Genomic DNA, 25,638 nt, shown 5'->3' on the forward strand with positions numbered 1-25,638 from the left:
CAAGCAGGAACGACAGAGTAGCAAATGCCAGCATTATGTCCCCTCACTATTAAGCCAAACATTCTGAAAAATGTTTCTTTATTCAGCCACTGTCTGCCATTAGCTCCAGTGCTACAAATGAAAAATAGAATACAAACTGTTTTAAAACATCATAATACAAAATGTGTTTATTGAGAAAAACATTTCAGGGATTTCAATGGGAAATAGTTTCAACTAAGTATTCCAAGTTGGACCTAAATCGTGTGTATCTCTCTTTCACTATCTTCTACTTTGCCCTTTTTAGTAAGATCTACATATCACATTGCCACCTAACACTCCAACTTACTTTTAACAGGGGGAAAAAAAAGCAGATAATGAACTCCTAATTTCAGAAATGTTCTAAGGACAGAGTAAGAAACAAACTCTTCCTTTACTCTGGACTAATCCTGATAAAATCAAAAGGGCCTGGAGTGTAGCAGTATTACTTAGCATTTAGTCCAGGGCTACCACTCTGGGGCTACTAAAAGCAAAAGCAACAGAGAGATTTCAAAAATTCTAACATTTTGCTGCCAAAATGTTGTAGTTGTCCTCAGTTTTGCAGGTCAGCCTTTATATGGTAGCCTTTATTTTATATAGCATTTCAGAGTTTTCAAATAATATGTGTATTATCTCAATAGTGTTTGCAATAAACATAGCTGATAGGTCAGCATGATTTCCTCATACACGGAACACTGGCTGAGACATACATGTTTATGAAGAACATCCACCAAGCACCGTTCACAGATGTGAACCAAGGACAGGCTATGCCATGCCCCAGTTTTCCTAATTAAAATGAAACATCCAGCACTTCAATCTCATGTTATACAAGCATAAAGGTATTACAATTATAAATTACACCACCAACTAAAGATTGTTCTTCCTAACCTCATTTTCTGATGAGCTTGCAGACAGAAGCACTTCTTGAGCATCAAAAAATTCAGAGACAGATTCAGACATGGAGAGCCTGCTCTCATTAGAAACTTGTTGGGAAAGTGGGAGACTGACATGGATCTGTTCACCTGTCTGTAAAAGAAGAACATATACATAAATTCTACATGCTGTACAGTGAGCCTAAGAGCTCATGCAAGCTAGGAAAAAACAAAGATCACATCAAGCCATGATGGATTAGAGATGCACTGCTTCTTTTCTACATCCCCCCTTTTCTCTCCTGCATACTGACAGAGAAAATAAGCAGAGATGGTTATGTAAACCTGCCCTATACCTAGCAAACTGAGAATTTACTTGAAAAGGCATCGTATTTTCAGGATGCATTCAAAACTTTTTTGTAGATGGAGAAAGAGATGCATTACTTCCCTCACGATTACTCCTCAGTTGCAGAGGAAAGCAGCTTTTCCCAGCATTCAAATTATACACTGAAGGGGAAAAACAGGAATCTGTCATCAGTTGGCACAATCCATTACCTAATAAAAGTGTGTATCAGACTTTTGTGCTTGTTCATAAGTACAAACTCCTATTCCTCATGCCCTGCCATCTGACAATTTTTTCCCAGTACATTTACACTGCACTTCCACAAGCACTGATGAAACTTGCCACAAAATACTGGCTGGCTAGAATCCAGCTCTTGCTCAGCCAGCCATTCCCCCAAAGAAGGAATTCTATTCTTTCCCACTATCAGTCAACATTCTGTAACTAGTGAGTATGTTCAGTTCTCAATGAGTTATGTTTCTGGGATCTAAAACAAAATTCTGATAAAGATTTCCTGTTGGGTATGCTAATAACTTCTAATTCTTCAATACTCTTTTGATTACAGTCTTCTTACCATCCCGTTCCCAAGTGTGCTATTAGGAAAAACAGTGCTTGTATTCTATTTACTTCAAGCAGTTTTACCTCTTCAGGAGAAAGGTTGTCATATATACTTTTCTTCTATACCACATGAACAACACAGTTTTATCAACAGGCAGCTTAAGGTTTTCCTTGGAAAGAGATATACTCTGCCATTCAGTCTTGGAGCATGGATCTCTCTTATTTCATTACTTCCAGGATATTCCATTAAAATAACACTTTTCTATTTACAGCAAAGTTCAACATACATCATTAAGAAGCTACTGCTACAGGATGGGCAGGCCTGAGAATATAGGAAAAGCTATTCCAGTAATCCAAGAAAATGAGAAGAAGTTGTATAAGCCATCAGACCCAGGACATTCTGTTTTGGAAGAGCATAGCAACTTTAAAAAGTACTTAAATGCATTCATCTCAATTCACACCATGGAAGAATTCTTCTAGCTTCCCTGCAAAAGAAGTAGTTTCAAATGAAAGAGGAAAGAAAAATATACTTTTGTTTGTATTGAAGGGATTAACCAGCAAAGCACATAGTAATGTAATTAAAACATGGCATAAATACACAAGAGGGGGAGGAAGAGAGATACCATAACTTTCAAGAAAAAGAGTCTGAAAGAAAAATATATAATGAAATAGAGACCTTGGTGAAATCAGTAAGCATTAGCTTCTCATGTACCTTCTAAACCTAAGTGAAGTTTTATATTTTCTAACTGGGAAGGTCTCCTGCTGAAAAGGAAGACAGGAAAGAAAGATCTTCAGATGACCAGGTATTGTTGCAATGCTAATTGGTGTACCTTCCATCTTTTAAAATCCAAAGCAGAAGGTTGATAATTGCCAAATGATCAGAAACAGAGAGAAAGCAGGTAATTCTCACTATGGATGGAGAAGTGGGGTTACTGCAAGGATCTGTCCTGGTAATTACCAATGCTTTTTAACACATTTTAAACTCATTTTTAAAGATCTGGACTAGAAAAATAAGGTAATTGACTGTATAGATTGACTAGGGTGGCAAAAAAAAATGGCAGAGAAGAGCTCTAATACCATTTCTATAAACTGGGTAAGAAGCTATAAAATGGCAAATATGTTTCAAGAAATGTAAGTATAAAATAATGTGCACTGAGGCCAAAAATCTTAAGTTCACAATACATTGATGGCCACTGAATACACTGAACTGGCAATGATGAAAAGAGATCATGGAATCATAATGGGAACCAGCAAGAAATACAACATTTAGGAATTTTTAGGTTTTTTTTTTTTAAATAAGGTAGCAGATATGAATAAATTATGCACAATACAATGAAAGTAGACGGAAAATTTCTCTCTCCCTCATAGCATAGAAATTCAGAAGCAGATTTAGGAAAAACAAATGGAAGTCTATCTTCACATAACATTTAGATAATGTATAGAATTAGCTACTCAAAATGTAGTATCTGCCAATAGATTATGAACTATTAGGTGTCATCAAGTCAACATTGACTCTTAACAACCACATGCATAAACCTTCTCCTGGATGAGCCTATAGCTTAAGTATAATTAAAAAGGGTGTTCAAGAAATTCATGGGGAATGAAGTTACCAGTGGCTATTAAGCCAGACAGCTCTAGGCCAACCTTAGGATCACCTCTGAAGATCAGCTGCAGAAGAACATAAGTAGAAAAATGCTAAATATTCACAGGGCTCCCCGTAGTAGCTTGGGAACAGGCTGTTGTACTATATAGGTATTTGATATAAACTGGCATGGCTGTTACATATTTACATTCCATCTGTTTGTTCAATATACTAGAAACATGATTAATTCATACTCCCTGAATGAGGTTGCCAAACATTCCACTTCTCAACAATTTAAAATATGGTTTTCCAAAGGGAATGTCCCACTAATTACAGCTCATTACTTTCATGAATGCAGTTAGAAAATTATTATCTAAAATGAGTCCCATTGCTTGCCAACTTTGCCAACCATAATCATTTAATCATTAGTGGTAATTAGCAGAATTTAACTATGGTAAGTCCATTAGAGCAATGCCAAAGTCTTACCTCATCAGGACTAGGGATAATATTTACACTGACAACCTGATCACAAAGAATAGACTCTGAATGTATTCTGCTCAAGCGACTCCTTAGTTCAGCATTCTGGTTGAGAGCCTTAAAATAATAAAATTGAACATTTAATTTCAAATGCACAAGAATAGCACAAAATAGAGCCAAGCTATCTTCATATCCTATATCCTGGCCAAAGCATAGTGTTATTATATAATGTGTGGGGAAAGATTCATTTCCAAAATTAACATCTCTTTGCTGATCATAAATGCTACTCCTCAAAGATTTCTTTACTTATAATGCATTATTTTAACTACTATGACATCCTTCTCCAAGATTCTGGGACTGGTAATTTGGCTATGATGCTGAGAATTCCCTGCTAGAAATCCACAATCCCTCACACTTTAGACAAGTCTAAGGCCAGGATAAAATATGGGAGATCCATGCACACCTTTTGAATGAAGCACAGCCTGGAAGGAGCAGTGGTAGAAGGAAAAGGTGGTGTTTAAATCTTTCCCTGTGGAATTTTTTTCCATTCAAAATAACTTCCACACTGTTTTTCTACAAGAGAATACATCAGCTTTCTATATGTTTCCTCTGTGAGGAAAAGAGTAAGGAATGATTAGAAAAACAGCCTATGGAGAAGGAATTAAACTATCTCTTACTATTCCAACTAAATGTGTAACCTCTCTATGGAGGCTTATCTGTTTAGCAATAGTGTCTGAAACAGTTTCCACATCTCATTATATTTGGTTCTAAAGATTAAAATCCCACACAAACGTATTACCCAGAATTAGGCTGGATTTATTTCTGGGCAAACCTACACAAAACTGGCCTGCACAGTTATAATGCAGATACTGATTTATTTCCTTGTTTCATTAGTTTATGAAAGAAAAACTAATCTGAGGTCCCCTATCTTAAATGCTGTCATCTGAAGGGACCTCAGAAGCGCACCTTCTCTGTAGCTGCCCTAGCTCTTTGGAATAGCTTCCCACCTGAGATTTGAGGAACCCCTACCCTTTTACCCTTCTGGAAGGCTGTGAAGACCTGTCTCTTCCCCCAAACATTGGGCTAGGATGGGGGTTGAACCTGGAAGCTGATAGCTGGTTGGTCTGGCCCTGGTGGGAAGGGTTGTTGTTTTCATTAATTGTTGTGAGTTACCTAGGATCTCTATGTGAGATAGGCAGCCATATAAACTCCATAAATAAATAAATGAGTGAGCAAGCATGCACCACTTACAATGGAAAGTGATCTGACTGTATTTTGTTTCTTCAGTAAGCAAAGTGTTCATTTAATAGGATCATTCCACATTCTTATATAGTGCAAATAATACTGGCAATAATGACTTCTACTTATAACTCTTCGGTGTACCAGTATCTTATTACTAATATCACCAGAAGTATATCCTTGTCCTGATCAGACTATAAAACCAGGCAGAGTAATATCAAAAATACTCTTTATTAATTAACTATTTACAATTAATAAGTTCTTGATATATATGAAGAATTGGATTCAACAAGCCCAACTGGCCACAACAAGGCAGCAAAACAGGACTTCTAACCAGAACTGAGATGCTGGCGGAGACTGGAGTGCGAAGTACGAAAACGCAGGTCTTGAACTGGGGGCTGGTAACTGGAGTCTCAAAGCAAGGCTATGGATTGGAAACAAGGCTGGACTTGACTGGAAACTCTGGACTAGGTCAGAGGCTAGGAGCAAGACTGGAACTTGGAGCAGGGTTAGACTCGGCTGGATACCCTGGACTAGGCTGGGTTCTCTGGACTGAAGACTTGGAGCAAGGCTGGGAACTCTGATCAAGACTGGACTCAGCTGGAAGCCCTGGACTGGGCTGGATTCTCTGGACTGGAGACTTGGAGCAAGGCTGGAAACTCGGAGAAAGGCTAGACTCGGCTGGAAGCCCTGGACTGGGCTGGATTCTCTGGACTGAAGACTTGGAGCAAGGCTGGGAACTCTGATCAAGACTGGACTCAGCTGGAAGCCCTGGACTGGGCTGGATTCTCTGGACTGGAGACTTGGAGCAAGGCTGGGAACTCTGATCAAGACTGGACTCAGCTGGAAGCCCTGGACTGGGCTGGATTCTCTGGACTGGAGACTTGGAGCAAGGCTGGAAACTCGGAGAAAGGCTAGACTCGGCTGGATACCCTGGACTAGGCTGGGTTCTCTGGACTGAAGACTTGGAGCAAGGCTGGGAACTCTGATCAAGACTGGACTCAGCTGGAAGCCCTGGACTGGGCTGGATTCTCTGGACTGGAGACTTGGAGCAAGGCTGGAAACTCGGAGAAAGGCTAGACTCGGCTGGATACCCTGGACTAGGCTGGGTTCTCTGGACTGAAGACTTGGAGCAAGGCTGGGAACTCTGATCAAGACTGGACTCAGCTGGAAGCCCTGGACTGGGCTGGATTCTCTGGACTGGAGACGTGGAGCAAGGCTGGAAACTCGGAGAAAGGCTAGACTCGGCTGGATACCCTGGACTAGGCTGGGTTCTCTGGACTGAAGACTTGGAGCAAGGCTGGGAACTCTGATCAAGACTGGACTCAGCTGGAAGCCCTGGACTGGGCTGGATTCTCTGGACTGGAGACTTGGAGCAAGGCTGGAAACTCGGAGAAAGGCTAGACTCGGCTGGATACCCTGGACTAGGCTGGGTTCTCTGGACTGAAGACTTGGAGCAAGGCTGGGAACTCTGATCAAGACTGGACTCAGCTGGAAGCCCTGGACTGGGCTGGATTCTCTGGACTGGAGACTTGGAGCAAGGCTGGAAACTCGGAGAAAGGCTAGACTCGGCTGGATACCCTGGACTAGGCTGGGTTCTCTGGACTGAAGACTTGGAGCAAGGCTGGGAACTCTGATCAAGACTGGACTCAGCTGGAAGCCCTGGACTGGGCTGGATTCTCTGGACTGGAGACTTGGAGCAAGGCTGGAAACTCGGAGAAAGGCTAGACTCGGCTGGAAGCCCTGGACTGGGCTGGATTCTCTGGACTAGAGACGTGGAACAAGGCTGGAAACTCAGAACAAGACTGGACTCGGCTGGAAGCCCCAGACTGGACTGGATTCTCTGGAATGGAGACTTGGAGCAAGGCTGGGAACTCAGAACAATACTGGACTCAGCTGGAAGCCCTGGATTGGACTGGAACACAGATCTAGAACAAGAAAGGCATGAAGTACCTGGACATGGCTGAGCACACGAAGCACAGTTGGATGGAACCAAGGACATGCGGAGTTTCAAGACACAAAGAAGCTGCTTGGAAGATAGCAGAGTTTCAAGGCTGGAAGCAAGACTGAGACTGCTGGGCTCAGCAAGCAATGGATCCTCGATGGCAGCAGAAGCGGGATTCAAGTCCTCTTCAGAGTGGAGCAAATGCACTGATTCCTCTTCAGCAACAGACGGTGTCTCTGATGCAGGTAGGGACTCTTCCGTGGAAGCTGGAGGCTTGGAGGATCAGTTGTCTCCGGCAGCTCGCTCTTCACGTGTCTGCCTTTTATCCCGATCCTTGGCGCGCTTGGGCCCTCCTGCAGCCAATTGGGCTGTCTTCTCTTTCTCGTGCTTTTCTGCTTGTCATTGGCGCACGCTGATTGGCAGATTCGAACCCTCCTCCGAATCCTGGCCAATCAGCACCTTGGACTGTTCCTGTGCTGCTGACTCATCCTGGAGTTTCATTTTCCCGGTTTCAGCCTGGTAAGTTTCTATTTCCTCCTCTGACTCAGAAAGGGTTTCACTTCCTAAGTCAGAGGCAGGCTTGACTCTGACAGTCCTCCCTCCCTCCCTCCCTCCCTTCAAGTCAGTCTTGACTCCTGGTGACTGCCTGGACAAGTCCTTGCAGTCTTCTGGCAAGGTTTTTCATTAGTGGTTTGCCATTGCCTTCTTCCTAGGGCTGAGAGAGACTGGCCGGCCCAAGGTCATCAACTGGCTTTGTGCCTAAGGCTGGACTAGAACTCATGGTCTCCCGAATTCTAACCTGGTGCCTTAACCACTATACCAAACTGGCTCTCATTCTTCTATTATCTCATACTATTGATATATATATTTGTAACAGAGTACAAATACTCTCCAAATAATCATTAGCCCTTATACAGTGGCATACAAAAAAAAGAAAGAACTCTTCTCTTGAATTACTTTGTTTACTACAAATTAGAAAACACACATTTTTAATATTGACTGTTTAATGTTTAGTTGAACAAGACAAGCTTGATTTATTAAGCTGAATTCCATTCAGCAGCAGATGATTCACCAAAACAGTGTAACAAGTGGAAAGTAGAATGGGACCATGGAAATTTTGGCAAACATTTTGGAAATTAAAGAAAAAGAGGGAAAAGACTAGTAAAGAAAGTATGATTTGATCTGCTAGCCCTGACTCTTTTCTAGTTTTAGAGAGGTTTATGTTCTTCTACAGAAAGAAGCTCATAATAAGAAATGAAGACTGCATGATCAGAGAACCAAAGAATATCAGATTGGAAGTAAAACTGTATGGCATGTTACTACAAAGTTATCTATCTTCAGACCATAATAAAATCATTATGCGACAATAAAAATGCAGTTGGGTCCCTTGGATAGATGATACTGTGACCAGAAGCAAAAGAATAACATCCTACTAGATATGGACTATTTCATGAAAGGCTTTTTCTCTTCCTCACTTGTTTTCCTGCCTATAGACACAGTTATACTTAGAAAGGTGATATTCTAGGTAACTGGATTTCAAGATATATGACTCCTGAAAGTGCCAATCAATAAGCACTGCAAATCATTTCCCCCTCCTTGGGAAGGAAAAACAGTAAGAAAACAGAAGAGGTTATATATACAAAACCTGTATTATCTAGTCACCTCATAAAAATCAGTGAATGATGCAAGACGATTGCACCGTAAAAGTCCTATCTGGAAATACTCCAGAAATTAAAGCATGACTTCAGGTAGAAAACAGTAACAGTAAAACAAAGATGAAATGAAAACTATAGAATAGAAGCTAACCAACCAAATATCAATTAACAATAGCTTAATTCCCTCTGGTCAGATGATTTAATTGTGAATTTATATATAGATACGCTATATATAAATATAGCAAGTCAAGGCAAAACTGAGGGAAACATCAATGGGATCATGTATGCCTTTCTTCCATGCAATGGTCATACTATATATTATTATTATTATATGACTTTATTGTACAGTATATTATACAGTATGTGCAGATTTTATTTAAACAGTCTAATCACCCAAATGGAAAGGAGGGCAGACAGGAAAGCTGTACATAAGTATTTGTGAATTCTTTTTCAGCAATGGCACCTTATCTGTGAAATGCCCTTCTCGAAGATGCTTTGCAGGCACCTTCATTACAGTTCCAAGGCAGACCTATCCTTCTCCCAGGCAGCTAAAAACATTTTCATGAATGCTTACAACTTTTGCTGTTACTTATATTACTGTGGTTTAATGCTATATTGTCAATGTTATAGCTGTTCGTGGGTTTTATTTTGGTTGTTTTCTTTAATGTTGGGCTTTTTTTCTAACTACATGTTTTACCTCATTTATGGTAAGTGGCGTGAAAGAACAATAAATAAAATTGTGTGATACCTTATGATCTAAATTACAAAAGGAAAACAAGCTCAGGCCAGGCAATCATACAAGAATCTGTTGCTCTCCATGAAGATATCCATTTCTGCTGATATCAAAATAAATAGATATCAGACTAATTAAGGCAGGTGTAGGCAACACTGAGGCCAATAAGCTACTGTTTTCCAGCTGCAAGACCTGCTCCTATCATGCAACTGAAATATGGTAGTTTCCCAATGAAAATTGGCAGCATAATTTTTCAGATGAAATTGTTGTAAACCTTAGGATGCACTGGGGGGCAGGGGAATTGGAGGTTTCTTTTTCTCCTCCATTAAAAAAAAAACTTGGAAAATCTTGGCCATGATGTGGTCATATTGGTTTGCTTAGCACCATGCCCTCCCAGCCTAACTGTTCACCCTAGATTTAAGGGGTACATAGGAAACGAAGCCTATCACATTAACACTTCTCCATAGCATCCTTTACAAGTTATTTATATGTGAATATGAAAAAAAGAAATGCTTGAAGTAGAACTCTAGGTAGTAGAAAAACAAAATTAAAAATCAGTATAATGTTCATCAGCAGAAACAATACTAAATTGGTTTATCTTGTAGATTCACATAGACATTTAATTACTCATTTTCTTTTTTTATCATGTTGCATGGAATCATGAAATACGATAGGAATTAATAGCTTTGTATTCTGTTACTTATTATTAGAAAGTAGCTAGGTGTCGTGTGTAATTAAAAAACACTTACAAATTATAGCTATTTCAAAAATCAACATTCATTTTCGTAAAAGGTTACCTGAGAAAGTGATTGTCGGAGACGTATCATCTGTGTATTGTGTCCCGTGAAATCATGTTCTGTTACCATCTGTTTCAGCTTTTCCTTTTCTATCGCTATACTGTTAAATGCAGACTTCAAAAGAGAATGTACTAAAGAAGAAACAAGAATTCCTTTGAAAAACATCCTATCGTTTTGTATGCAATTTTTAAATGTAACCTAAATATTACAGAAAGGAGTAGCATGCAGATTACTGCATGTAAGAAAAGCACTGACGGAAAAGGCTCATACAAAATACAATAGACTCTCAGTTAACCGGCACCCATGGGGATTGGTAGGTGCCAGATAAATGTACTTTCTGGTTGCTTGAGAGTTGCTATTAAACCCTAATACCCACCAGATGGCAGCAGAGAGATACAGATTTTTTTTGCCAGTTGCTTGAGAGTGCCAGTTTTTTCCCCGGTTCGATTTTTCTGTGGGTTGCTTGAGAGTGCCGGTTGCTTGAGTTCCGGTTAACTGAGAGTCTACTGTACCTCTTTATACCTCTTTAGAATATTTTCACAAGCATCTCCCCAAAACTGGGAAGGGTTGATAGCATTTCAGATACATACAGCATGAGAGGAAGTGGTTTATATTCTGCTCTTGAAAATGTTTCATCACACAATGCTCACTCATAGCTTCTAACAACAGACTGTATTTGTTTCTGACTTTTACTACAATGACAGCCTCAGTTCAAAGATGGCTTTTTTTAACCTTTAGATTAAAATTGTTGATAGCACTGTCACATGCCTGAGAAGTTTCAAGAAAACTAGCTGCTGATCTGATGAAAAACACACAAGTGATCAGTCTCACAGATCTGCTTGCACACTGTACACAGCCAGATAACACAGTTTTCATGCAGGTGCAGCTTTGTGCAAAGGTGGCCTTAAAGTGTATCTGTTTTGCAAGTGAACTGCAAGGATTCTTTTAAACCTGTTCAGGAAGAGAAAGCCTCTTAAATATCTGATTCTACCTGCTCACATTTTCTTTCACTGATGAAATGGCCAAATAAGCAGCAGCACGCACACATGCAGAGCCCAGTGGGATGCCACTGATACACATACACTTACCCTTCTGGGCCATAAGGCAAAACTCTTCCTGGAGTTTTATGTAGTCTGTGGAGTTTTCCAAAGGATCAGATACATCACCTGGTGGGGTCTGAAACTCGATGTCTGCACAAAGGTTAGGATTAGATGAATGTAGGCGAACAGGAGACATTGTAGCACTGAAAGGAACCTAAATTGAAAATCAACAGATACATCACACCAACTCCATGAAAGACCAGGTAAAACCTTACAATATCATGTCATTTCTCACATTATTTTAGGCTTTATTATATTTAATATTTACAAAGTTTTTTTTAAATTGCCTTCCAGGTAAAGGGTCATTTGTGATTTATAGTGCTAACAGGACTCTGCTCTTCTATACACTGAACTGGGATTTACTTTTCATGGTATCAAGTTAGAGTTATTTTCTTATTGTACATCTTCTGAAGTTCAACCCATATAAACACAATTAATATTCTCCTTCCATCTTTTAACAGGCACATGGTTTTGGGCTTGAGTAGTAATCTATTCGGCAAATGAACCTATCTAAGTGATGGCTATTTTTATCACTCATTTTTGTTCTTTCTGTTAACTCAAATTACCTTTCTAAATAGACTTGACTGTTGTATTTGTGTGCACACATACAAATTTTATATCCACACACATGCACTATTAGCATGAAAAGGTTCCCTCCTGCAAACATTATAATGAATATGTACTAAGCTGTGACAGATTCATGGAGTAATAGAACGTTCCACATATCAAAACCACATCTCTTAAAAAAATATGGATGGGCAGCATTTATGCAAGCGATAATATCGTGTGACCTTCCTATAAAACGTGAGTACGCAAGTCATGGAATTCCATCAAAAACCCTTACCTGGAAGTAGTCCAGCAAGTTTATTTTGCAGTGAGTACCAAAGTTAGGTGCCTTTCTCGCAAATCAGTGCTGATGCGTTTTGAACATTAATTGAAAAACACTTATGCTACCCAAGGAATAGATACAGTTTTCAATACGCACAGAGAGCTAATGCTTATGATGCGTAAAAGCAAGAGTCTTCTAAAGAGAGGAAAATGCAGCACATCATATATTGGAGGGGAAGGAATAAAATACTGGATTTCAATCAATACCTTCCAGAACTATTCCTTAAAAAGCAGAAAAGGGAATGGTGGCATTTTACATATATATTATATTCAGTTAAGGGTTTCAGTACAGACTTAAACGGTTTAGTGATTTTTTTTTAAAAAAGGAATTTTCCCAAAGAAGAGTTATGATTAATATTGCACGAATATATCTCCAAATCACATACTGTGAAGCTACGCTGTTCTGGTGTCTAATTTGGTATCATTTGAAATTATACTGTAGTACTTTTATATACATTAGCTTTCCCCAAATTCATGTTATTTGGGGAAATTCAAATTCATGCCTTTGGGCATATCTGGAGGGCATGATCTAAAACTGGCCTATATAATGCTTAGAATTAAGGTTCTTTGAATCTTGAGAGACCCAATGTATTATGCCATCTCTACTTTTTATTATCTTCTAAAATATATTTGGTGTACTGTATATTAAATGTACATATAATTGCACGTGTATAGTTTTCATACAATATATGTGTGTAATTTTGAGATATATCTGTAAAACTTATCCTAAATACATATGCAATCTCACACAATCATAACACATACACACACACACACACACCCCTCCAATAATATACATGCTAACCTATGGTGTAGGCATGCAAAACTCAAGTAACATTAGGTGTGTAATTAATTTTATTTTACAATTTACTCCAATCCAAATCACTCATGTAATTTAAGGACTAACACTTGGAAAAACATCACAAAATAAACCTGTGCACACTTTGAACATGATACCAAAGTGGTTTTGATCTCACACAAGTACAACATCTCTCTGTGGATCATTTAAGTAGTCCAACTTTTCTTAGGCTTCTTCATAAGCCTGGAAAAAAAGGTGCTGCTGCTTAAGAACTGGAAGAACTTTAATGTGTACATTCCTTGATTCCTTCACAAGAGATCCTAACCACTTCTTCCTAAGAGTTTTCAAAGCATGTCCTGCCCTGTCACAAAATATATTATATACTCTTGAAATGTCCTGAACCAACAACAACATAAAAAGTCACACTGCTCTGTATTTCAATAGAACTGTTTTCTTTTCCATAATACTTGAAACACGCTTAAAATATAATTGTTACCAACTTTTTAAGACCTGAAATTCTTATTTAGTTGAACTGTAATTCTGCTGTGTTTATCTCCTCTAGGTATCTAGGTATTCTAACTGAAATGTTAAGTTCCATTTCAGCAACTAGCTGGAAATCCAAATTCCATTTAAATCCAAGTTCTACTATATTTAAGTTCAGGTGAAACTTAAAAAACCAGAGGAATCTCCAATATTATTGCCACATGCACATTGTAGGTAATATTCAACTAGACATATGCTAGTGCAACAGAACCTTCCCAATCTGTTCCCCTCAGAGAGAGTACAGAAGGAGAATGTATAATTACACTGACAAAGAACTCTGGATACTGTCCTGAATCTCTCTGCTGTGGTATACATAAATGTCATTATTACATTAATGAGCTCTTTACATCCCCTTAGAATATCTTTTTGGCAGGACTCAATTCACTAGCTGCTCTACCTTCATTAGAACTACAGTTGTAGGAGCATGTATGAACACTGTTTGCAAGAATTAGCACTAAACTGTAAACGTGTTCAGGGGAGAAATAAACAAACTAGGGTCTTCTCTTTAAAACAGAAGCAGGAAGGTGTTGAGAATTCAGCTGTATAAACAAATGTGGGGAGAAAAGACCCCATAAAGGGTGAGAGCTAGGGCAACACACCCTGCCTTCTAGAGGCTCTGAAGACACTTCTCCAGCAAGGGGAAAGCCAAAGGAATGGCTTCCTTTGAGGGAGATAGGAGACAAGAACAGAGGTTCACATAAAGTTAACTCATTCTCTGGAAACTTCTGTGGGAATATTTGTACGCCATACACCAAGCACTTATTTAGTGTGCGCTCTTGTGAAAAACTAGGATCCAAAGAGATTCTGCAATTCCCCCATCAAAAAAAAAACCAACCAAAATATTCTCTTATCCTTAAAAGAGTTTTGGAAATAACTATATTACTCACGGATCAGGGAACAGGAAAAAAATGCTACGAAAACTCCAGTTTGCCAACAGAGCGTATTTATACATCCAAGGGGCACTTTGAATCCTACGGTTTTTTGGGGGGGAGGGGGGTCAGTGACTGAATAAATGCAACTCATACCTGAACTGATCTAACTAGCATGGGGGAAAATCTATATCTACTTTATTTTTATTTTAAAATGTTTATTTCCGAGCACACATACAAAAACCCATTATAAAGTAAATCATACATTTGAATACAGATATGAAAGTGAGTATTTAAAACCAGCTGAATATGACTATTCCAAAACTCACCTCTTTCTAACAAAGTAAGCATGGGAAGGGTGAGAGAAGAAATTTTATATAGTATCTACAAACTGGACCAGTTATGGGATAAAGATGATACAGAACATTTATTCTTTCCTCAGGGCTCATTTCAAATGTTTGTTTACAACATCTGTATCTGCCTTTTAATATATTTTTTAAAAAACTACTTCAGTTCCATAATTTTGTGTTCAGCACCACTCCAATTCTAAATAATCTCTGGTGTATCTGGCCAGTCCAGTTGCAAGCACAATTCCAGTTCTTATTTTTTAAGCTGAGAAGGATTTGTTTATATCAAACACAATTTCCTACCAAATAGGCTTGCCCAAACAAGAAGTCCAGCATCATGTACAGTAACCAGATAGTTCCTCAAAAGTGAGTTTCTGCCTCATATTTAAAATGTCCTACATATGGAAAGTTGGGGGGGTGTCAATTTTGAATTCTCCTTGGCACCAAGCCAGATCATTGCAATAACTTCATTAGCTGATTTTTAATTGTTATGTTAGATCACTATGTCTTATGGGAAATATACCTTATTGTTTTTGTCATTTGTCATATTCTACTTAACTGTTTCAGTTATCTAATGTTTTGTATTATAATGCTGAGGAATGCCTCATAATTATATATATTTTATATATTGACATGCAAATTAGCTATATAGTCACTTGTTACTTTAGTTAAATACCAGAAAATCTCTTGTTATAGAAGTTTCAGGCATTCTCATTTTTTTGGCTATTCAGACTCATGAACTGTCCCTTGGTAGTTGTGAGACTTCTACCGAGGGAGTCAAACCTAAATAATTAAATATCTTCTGTTTGAGTTATTGAATTATGTGTATACTCTACTCCACTTACTCAAATAAACCAAACTATATTTCATTGATTAATTAATTGATTGGTTTTCCTTCCATTAGATGTCATTTAGTTCTCTAAACAGAAAAATAATTAAACATAACAATAATGGTAGTAATACGACTTTTTGAGTATGGAGCAGAAATGAAACTTATGTAATAATGTTACATAATATGATGGAATTCTTTAATGGACCTGATAAACAAATCTTTTTTCTATTAGAAGAACCAGTATGATCTAAGCAACTGACCTGAGAACTAATGCCACTCAGATTTCAAAGTTTTATTCCAAAATTAGCATTAGAACCTGAATAGCCTTTTACTATTATTCATACTGCATGGTGTGTTTGTGTGTGTGTGTGTGTGTGTGTGTGTGTGTGTGTGTGTGTGTACATAAAACATACGTAGCCATTTGGTAGTTTTATTATCACTGGTTCTTTTTAGCTCTTTTGTATTTGTTCTTGGGCATTTTGGACATACACATATTCAGGGGGAAAGAGGACTGTGTATTTTATGATAAATAAATGTGAGTAATTATACTAAGATTATAATAATTCCATATTAAGGTGGTTTTTTAAGACCTTTCTCGGCAAACATCCACATTTAAAATATATATATAGTTTTCTAGTTATACATACTATATTAATTTCTTTTATTATTTTTATGCCACAGCATGATCAGAAAATTTTCCAAGTGGCTTAATAAAATAAATGCTGATATTTATGTATTTGTTTATTTATTTAATTGATTTATATGACTGTCCATTCACCAAGATATTCTGAATCCCGAGCTCCCTTTAACCCCAAATTCTCATTATATTTTATGTCTTACACTGAGTGCTGTACAGTGGAAACTCAATTGCCTGGCTATGTATTTTTCTCTCTCTCTCTTTTTAGTTTGCTTGTTTGGGTAGTATTTAAAACACTACCAAGAGGAAAAGCAGAACCAGGCTGCTTTTCACCAACACAATAGCCATATGTTTTGTTTTGTTTTGTTTTGTTTTTTATCCATTCAATCGGGTCCAATTCTTGGGGACTGCCAGGACAAGTCCCTGCAGTTTTCTTGGCAAGGTTTCTCAGAAGAGGCCTGCCATTGCCTCCTTCCCAGGGCTGAGAGAGAGGGTCTGGTCCAGGGTCACCCAGCTGGCTTTCATGCCTAAGGCAGGACTAGAACTCACAGTCTCCCAGTTTCTAGCCTTAACCACTACACCAAACTGGCTCTCAATAGCCATGGTAGCAGCAATAATTCCTAGCAATGTTACATAATGCTTTACATACCACTCATAATGAAGAACACCATGACTATAAAACGTAACAGAATTTAGCTCAGAAAATACAAATACTACCACTTATAAACACACACAATGTACAATCCAGTCAAACTGAAGCCTTTTTGTTAGAACCACTACCACAGACTCTCCAAAATCAACAAGATCTAAAGCTGATAGAGTTTGGCTAGATTTTGCAATGTGCTTAAAAACACTTCTGTAAACTCCTATAAATCAAAGAACTTTGTGAGCCCATCCCACTTTGGATTCTTCATACATTTATTTTTGGATTTCTATTCCACCACCACCACCACCTTTACGTATTCCAATACTTATTGACAGCTGTGGCTTTCCAACCCTGCCCTCTAAACTCCCCAAATGTGACCAGCCACTGAAGGGGTCCAAGCTCTCCACATGGTTAAGCACATGTTCAAGATATACAGTTCCTCATCTTTAAAACTGGAGATGCCTTGACTGAGGAGTCCACTCACTGTTGTAGCCACTGCTGCTGCTAGTCTCTGCCGGCGCCGTGCAGTACCGAATTGGCCCTTCAGCGCTGTCCCTTCCTGACAGGGAACAGGAAAAGAACAGGGAAGCAAAAAGAAGGAAGGATGATGGGAGGCAAGAAGGTGACAGATGATCAAAGAAAGGAAGGGTTGATTCTTTAATGGAGTATTCTTTCTAAAAAAGCCAAATTCCATTAACTCGGTATGAGCAGAAACAGAGACTGTCTGCCTCATCCTATATCTACTGTAGGTGTGAGGAAAGGGAAGTGATTCATTTTCTTCCCTCAGGTGTCATCATCATAATTAAACTAAATGAAGTTGTGTTGTTTGGCCAACAAAGGAAGCAGGTAAACAAATCATCACATCCAGCTATAATTTAATACAGTGGAGTTGTTCATGTATGAGGAATCATCAGAATTGATCTTAGGTCAGTAAAGAATATTTTGGTAGAAAAGAGCATGCTTTGTTTTGTCACTGAAGCATATGCAATAAAAATTCAGTACATATGTAATACAGTTTTCTCAGTACTACCTGATTCTGTTAAACTATGACATGTCTAGTCATTTATTATGAAAATATTTTTTTTTAAAAAGGTACGGGATGAAAAGACAACAAAAAACTAAGAATTTGACATTCACATTATTTACTTTATATATTCTAATACAATCACCTGGAACGCTGCTCTCAGCAAATAGTTATACTATGCTTTAAAGTTAGCATGGTGGCCACAAGAAGGGGGTCAAAAACGTCAAGATAGCAGCCACTATCACGCAGCTGAGGCACTGCCCTTTTTCTTGTGCATCACCACACACATAAAAAGGGCCAGAGCTTTGAATGCATGGCTGTGGCAGCGATCAAGACTTTTTTGACCTCCCTACAGATCTCCTGCAAGTTAGCTAGACAAAGTAAGCTCCTATTTTAGACTCTTCCAAACTGGCTATTTTCTACAATCAGCTCTTCTGTAGATTTTTGCATTATTAACCTGTCTGTTCATTTCCTTTCAAAGCTATTTTGCATCCCCCCCATAACACCAAATGTTAAATAACTATCTGTATGTTTCATCTACCAAAAAGATCAATAATCATTTTTCAATGTGCCATCTAAGATCCAAAATGCCATTCCACAGCATTCAGTAAACAGTAGTTTTGCAGGGTTATAACAAATTTATTTGAAGTCGTCATTCTTTTTAAAGCCACACCACAACTTTATACAGGTAGTCCTCGCTTAACAACTATTCATTTAATGACAGTTCAGAGATATGATGGGGCTAAAAAGTTATTTACAACCAGTCCTCAAAGTTACAACCATTGCACTACCCATGCGGTCATACAATCTCGATTTGGGAGCTTGGCAACCAGCTCACATTTACAATCAATTGCAGCATCCTGTAGTCAAGTGATCATGATTTGTGACCTTCCCAGCTAGCTTCCGACAGCCAAGTCAACAGGGAACCACTGATTTGCTTAACGACTGCAGTGATTTGCTTATCAACCATGGTAAAAATGGTCATAAAATCGGGTCTGGTCATATGATGCCTCATGTAATGACCACATCGCTTAGCAACCAAAATGCTGGTCCTAATTGCAGTCGTTAAGTGAGGACTACCTGTACGTCCAACTGATAATATGAAGCAAGATACATAATATATTCCTACTTTGATAGGAAGGCTTCTGCTCTGCCTTTGATGCTTGTTAGGTTAACCACCTTTTTTTCCCCCAATCCAGAAAAAGGGAGTAAGACTTAAGATTGCACAAACTTTTGCTCCTCTCTCCTGCACTGTTCTTTCATTTTATTCCTGGACTACATGTGATATTAAACAAACAGACTTCTGTTTCTGCACTGGATGTTTCCCTTCATCTCCTCCTGCTTGAATATCTGCAGATCTATCCCTGAGGGTCCCCAACACTAAAGAGCCGATTTAGTTGATGCAGGAGGAGAGGAGAGGTAAGTATCAGACCTCTAAACTGAAAGCAGCAAGAGACGGGGTTTCTGGGGAAACACTGGATACAACTAAAACTGATATTGAGTACAGTCAGTATTATATTTTACTAGGGAGAACAGAAAGGGGAGGGGGAAAAAAGGCTAATTTCCATTTTTTACCAGATATAGTTTAAACGGATTCTTAGTTATATCTAGGAACTTTTCTATTATGAGCAATCCAAGAGAACCAGTCTACTATAATATGAGAATTTTGGATTTTTTTTTTTAGAAGCCACATATCCAAGAATAATTGCATGTACAGTAGCTTCTCAGATATTTTTCCTATTTCAAATGGTTTTCATACATTAGCAGCAACAGTTTCAGCCAGCATCAAAATAAAAAAGAGACAGTAAATAAATTATTATTATTAAATCAGAATAGTCCTCCAAAATTAACTTAATATTTGGAATAGAGACAGTGAAGTTAAAATTTGGTTCCAGACTTTCAGACCAATCCTCATTAATCTCACATGTTACTAAAACACCCACTTGCATAAAAATACAATGCTATGTTTTAAAATGCTGAAGTATTTATTTCCTTTTTTTTTCTGCTTAATTTTGGTGATTGGATAGGAAAACAATCCATCGGACTGTTGATTGCTATTTCTAAAATCTGACCACATAATTTCAAAAACATATTACATTAATCCAGGAATGTGCACATAATGTAGGTCTCTGATTTATACCTTCTATGTGAAAAAATTATGATAAAGAGGTCACAGAGCAAACTAAGCAGTTTCTGAAAGCATGGAACAATTTTAGAAATTGTTTGAAATTTCTATGAAAAAACAGCTCCATCACTGAGGTGCATGGAGGAGACATTAGGCTACTTTTAGCAACAAAATTTGGTTAAAGAATTACAGTATATGAAATTTCAAGCTCTTAATTTTATAAACACAAAAATGTTAAAGTTATTCTTATCTAGTGAAAAAACAACCTCCCCCCACATAGTTTTCAATATAAACAGCCCAAATTTGGTATTCCTCAGACAAGACATTAGCTGCGATGTAACAAACCATTGCTATTTAAACACTCCATTTAAAGCATACCACAAACACAAAGATTGTTTGAAGACAGCGCTACATCATCCATACATAAAAGGAGCTCTTCTTCAATGTATTTTACTTATGACAGAAACCAATTAGTACTGCCTTGCAAATAGTCAGGTGTTAGAAATTAGCTTATTCCCATTAGCTTTGGGAAAAGACATGTCTGGCTGTCTCCATGCTGGAGAACAAAACTCATTCCAGCTTGAAGGTGCATACTTTAAGCAGAATATTTTATTGTAAAGCTCCAATGTGGAGGTGGTGCAGGGTAATGTCTCTCTCTCCTACTTCTGACTTTGGAAAGAATGCAATGAAGTCCATGGTTCTTTTTTTCTTTCTTTCCAGGAAGAGAAAGAATTTCCATTTGCTTGTAAGCAATTGTCACTAGATTTAAATGACCAGAAACTACTTATTTTTCAAGTTTGCAGGTCTCTTCATGAAAATAATGTCACTTTTTAAACTATTAAGATATTCTACCTCACTTATAAAGGAAATGTTTATAAAGTTTTCAAAGTGAATTCTTTTATAAATCATGTATTCATTTCCCAAATATTTTATACTATCTTTTCCAATAGAAGAGAATATATGTAGCTCAGGGTTGAATTTTTCAGTGTTTCCTAAGCTTCACTGTTTTCTTGCAGAATTTCATTGCCAGGCTAGGTAACATCATCAATGCAGGGAACTCCGCTTTCCCATGTATAAATTGCATTACCTAGTTTGGTATGAAATGTCTACAGCAAAACAACCAAGCTCAGAGAATATCTAAAACCCCATGCTGTCTTTTGAAAGGGCTCTGTAACAGTGAAATACTATTATTTCCTAAGTAGCTCTGCAGGGCACAAATTATAAGGCATGCATTAATTGTGAAAGGATATATTCCATTCTAGAGGATTTTTGTTAATAGAAGAATATAAGGACATGTGCCTGATAAGTAGGATAATCCTATGATTAAATTTCAGTAAAGATAACAGTATGGCAAAAATTCAATTTTCCAGTAATTGTTTCCATTCCCAGGAAATATTATCCCTTTTTACTGCCTACGTTCTTAGGCCATCAAGTTGTTGTCAACTCTTAGCGACATATACACAAATTTTCTCCATAACGATCTGTCCCAAACTTGGTCTTCCAAATGGTGCACTCATTGCCACTGTTAGTGAGTCCATCCAACTGAGTCCTCTTCCTCCTTCTACCTTTCCCATCATTAAAGCCTTCTCCAGAGAGCTAGGTCTCCACATAATGTGTCAAAAGTAGGATAATTTGAGCCTGGTCATTTGTGCCTCTTGTAGAGGCCCACAGAGCCTCGTGTGGTGCAGAGTGGTAGGCAGCAGTATTGCAACCGAAAACTCTCCCCACAACCCGGGTTCAATCCCAGAGAACATGGATTCTCAGGTAGTCGGCTCAGCCTTCCATCCTTCCGAGGTTGGTAAAATGAGTACCCAGCTTGCTGGGGAAGGCGATGACTGAGGAAGAACCCTAAAATGGTAGGATGGCTTGTATTATGTTTTCTGTTAGATGAGGATTACATTTTTTACTGCTTCCATGATAAAACAAAATGGAAACCCACCCACCCCCACTGCCAAGTCAAAACTCACAAAAAGAAAGGATCTACCCTAGTCCTCTCAGCAAGTATCTGGGTGGGGCTGAACTTTGAACCAGTACATGACTGTGGGTGTTGTTGGCTAGGTACATTTCTAACCTGCTGTATCTGGACTTCGTAGAGACAGATAGCAAGCTATGATCCATCAGTTGTTAAAACCTTTGTTTTGTTGGCATTAATTTTCAGGGCTTATGAATAGGGAGTGTTCATGATGTTATACAAAACCTCTGTGGCACTGTCAGCGGGTATAGCATCAGGTCAATTATGTAGTGGGTTTCATCATACTGTACTCCTTGCCTGCCACCAAAAACGTTCTTCATAGTATTGACTGTGACACTGAACAGCAGGATGAAATCATGCAGCCTCATCTAATGCCAATCTGAACTGGTAATTTCTATAAAAGTTTATATAAGATGCATACACTATTGCTGGAATTGCTGTAAGTTTCTTGCAGTAGGTGTATGATTATTGTGGGCATGTTGTTTGGTTTTCAATGCTTTCCATAAAGCTGGAGAATATACACTGTCAAATGCTACTCAAAAGTCAATCAATATAATGACCATTTGTTTGCCATACTGAATTATTCCTTCCATGAAGTAATAATATTCCTCGGTTTGGGCACTAGAGAAACTAAAGTTATCTATTGTTTCTGGAAACCCAGTTGGATGATTCTCATGAGGACCTTTCCAATGACTGGTAAAAGTAGGTGTTGCATTTGCAACTGTTGCCGTTTTCCAAAATAGGGATTTTAATCGCCCATTTCCATGCAATGGGGACCTTCTCTGAGTGACAAATAATGGCTAACAGTGAATGCAGTCATTGAGTTAGATTATCTCCACCAGCTATGAGTGCCTTCATTCTAATTCTATTCATTCCAGATGCTTTACCATTTTTCAGTAGGTTTATTGCTGTTTTTAGCATCCAAGAACTGATTTTGTGACACTTCAATCAGCAGTGGATCTACTGGTATTCCTGCAATTCCTCATGGTCATATAGTTGCTGGAAAAATTCTCTTCATCTTTGAAACTGTTCACTTGAAGACTGTACACATGTCTCTCTCTCTCTCTCTCTCTCTCTCTCTCTCTCTATATATATATATATATATATATATATATATATATTTCCTGCATTAAGGCATCTAGGACAAACAACCTTGACTTTGGGCATCCACACAATAATGACTTCTGATACGATATCAGTTTTGTGTAGATAAACCTTGCACACTGCTGCTGTATGTAACTGCTCTGTAAGCTTAGTGATTAAATGTGATTTCCCAAAATGTGTTCACACACAAGGACTCATATAGACCACTGCATTGCAATCTATTTGGGGGTCTCTTTCTTTTTTCTTCATTAAAAAGCCTTTATAGGAGAAATGATATGGTTACCAGATCAACCCTAGATGGAAATAAATTTCTGCATTCATCTGCTACCTTCCAGTGGTCCTCTGGATTTCTGCAATGTAGGTCTGAGCTCTAAGAAAGGATAAATAATTTTATTTGGCCAGCAGACCTTAATCTTCAATTTTTAAAAAGGTATCAACAATTAAATATCCAGTCCTTCAAATTCAGATTGATTTTATGTTTTATTGTTTTTAACAAATGCTTATCCAAAACCATGGTGAAAAGATAGTAAACTCAGTACCTGAAGCTGTATTTTAGCATCTTTGCTCACACTTTTTGTTCTCCATCTTCTTGTAACACGCTTGTCTTTCTTATCTACACTGTTAGCCTATGTCATAAAATAATTAAAGCAGTAAAGCATTGGGTTAAAGCTGACAAAACTGACATGGACAATACTGCAAAATTTAGTAATAAAAAACTATCATTAGTTGATTGCCAGACATAATAAAACTGCTAATCTATACAGTAGGATACAAATAAAGCAAACATGCCCCTGAAGACAGTTTCAAAAACAAGAACCGCAGCACAATTCTTCAATCATTTATGCTAGAGAATTCTGTCTAAAATTTACTGAATATGGTAGTTCCATTTCTCTTTTCACAACAGTCCTTAACAAAAAGAACAAAAAACCAAGAACAAAAAAGCAACCTGAATATTAAATTTAGAACAAAGTATACAATTTAGGCTGAAAAAGTATTTCAGTTTACACTCATTAGAGAATTTGACTATGATCATGAATAATTCTGCACTTTCTTGTGTCATACTGTTAACTAGAAGTTCATACATTGATAATGATATGGCTGTTAGCAGAGAACATTCATATAGAAAATTTCAAATACAAAATACATAGTATATGCAAGCCTTATTTTATTAATTTTTAAAGTAAATTTTATTTACCTGCATATCTGTGAAGCTTGGTGCTGACTGAGTTCTCTGAAGAATTTCTAAGTTCTGAAGAATTTTACTGAGTTTTACAAGATTTGATTGACAATGTGCAAGATCTGACAAAAAGTAACACATTTAGAACAACAAAAACTTACTTTGATTAAGATTTTATCTGCTAGAATATTACAAGATAGTTACAGACTGAAATGATGATCTCTGAAACCCCCACTGCCCACCAACATTCCATAAAGGAAGCATCATGCAATAAAATCCATAAATTTCATGCCACATTATGCTAACAGATTTTAGGCTCCCTTCGTCTACTCCACACAGCTGTTAAATTTCTTCCTGCATGCCCCCAAACCTTCTGGAAACAACTTGAGCATTGCACAGACTGGTGGACATCACGATGGTGAATCATTCCATATGCAGAACAGAACGATTTCTCTGCTAGTGGAATGACCCCATTAAACAAAGCCCTTTTGCCTGGAAACACCCAGAGTTTGGGAGGGGGGGTTATTCTTTCAATCTTCTAGACTTCTTAAATTGTATTACAAGTAAATAATAGGAACATCTTAAATTTCATTCAGTCACAATTTTGGGTTATCTTTAATTCCTGTAATTACCATTGCTGAGTTAGAAGATTAAGTCTTCCAGTCAAGACTTTGTTTAAAAAGGATACATTTAACTGGAAAGTACAGAATATGTTGTTATTAGCTATGATATATAGAAATCACAGAATTTTCAGCTCTGTATTACAGAGGTATATACTATATTGGAAATATTTGTCAGGTAGTACTTTTAAACATAAAAAAAATACTAACTTTAGGAAAGAAGTCTGAAAATCTGAATTTTTGTGGTTCTTGGAAGAATTGCACATATTTTTCCCCCAAAAAGGGGAGGGGAGCTTCATTTTAAGTACAGCCAAGAAAGAATTCCTATATTTTTTGCTACGTAACATAAAATAAGTACATTTCCATCATAGCTTCAAACTACGTTCTACATATAGCTCTGTCGGTAGATGTGATAGATGGAGGTGAAAGGAGATGAAAGGAGGAAGTGCTGACCTTCTGCACACTTGTCCATCTCCTCTGATTCCTGCAACCAAGCAACTACTTTGCTTTGGCCAGTAGTACATGTTGCAGGTAGGCTGCTACTGCAAGGCATAGGCGGTTGCCAGGGGAAATTATTCTGCGACACCTAAAGAAAGATATACCCACACACGCACATATACATATGAGAACACTGGGAGGAAAATTGCCTGTGATAAAAACTAAAGCGGTCACTGTTATTCCTCCCTTGAAAAAAAATGAGCCACGTACTGTATATATCTGACACATTTAGACTAAATTAAACTAA

The 25,638-nt window shown here is 37.9% G+C and overlaps 1 protein-coding gene across 1 annotated transcript in view; it reads right to left on the reverse strand.

Moving 5' to 3' along the window:
• Positions 1–25,638, reverse strand: part of OSBPL6 (oxysterol binding protein like 6) — a 96,551-nt gene that overhangs the window by 20,391 nt on the left and 50,522 nt on the right. The window contains exons 8-15 of the mRNA XM_063318129.1: positions 25,347–25,479; positions 24,292–24,395; positions 23,636–23,722; positions 17,356–17,430; positions 11,299–11,464; positions 10,211–10,341; positions 3,851–3,958; positions 904–1,041 (exon numbers count right to left, since the gene is read on the reverse strand). Of these exons, the coding sequence (XP_063174199.1) occupies positions 904–1,041; positions 3,851–3,958; positions 10,211–10,341; positions 11,299–11,464; positions 17,356–17,430; positions 23,636–23,722; positions 24,292–24,395; positions 25,347–25,479 (942 nt within the window). The remainder of the gene's footprint in view (positions 1–903; positions 1,042–3,850; positions 3,959–10,210; positions 10,342–11,298; positions 11,465–17,355; positions 17,431–23,635; positions 23,723–24,291; positions 24,396–25,346; positions 25,480–25,638) is intronic.

Source organism: Candoia aspera, chromosome 1, assembly GCF_035149785.1.
Source record: "Candoia aspera isolate rCanAsp1 chromosome 1, rCanAsp1.hap2, whole genome shotgun sequence".
Classification (NCBI taxonomy): domain Eukaryota; kingdom Metazoa; phylum Chordata; class Lepidosauria; order Squamata; family Boidae; genus Candoia; species Candoia aspera.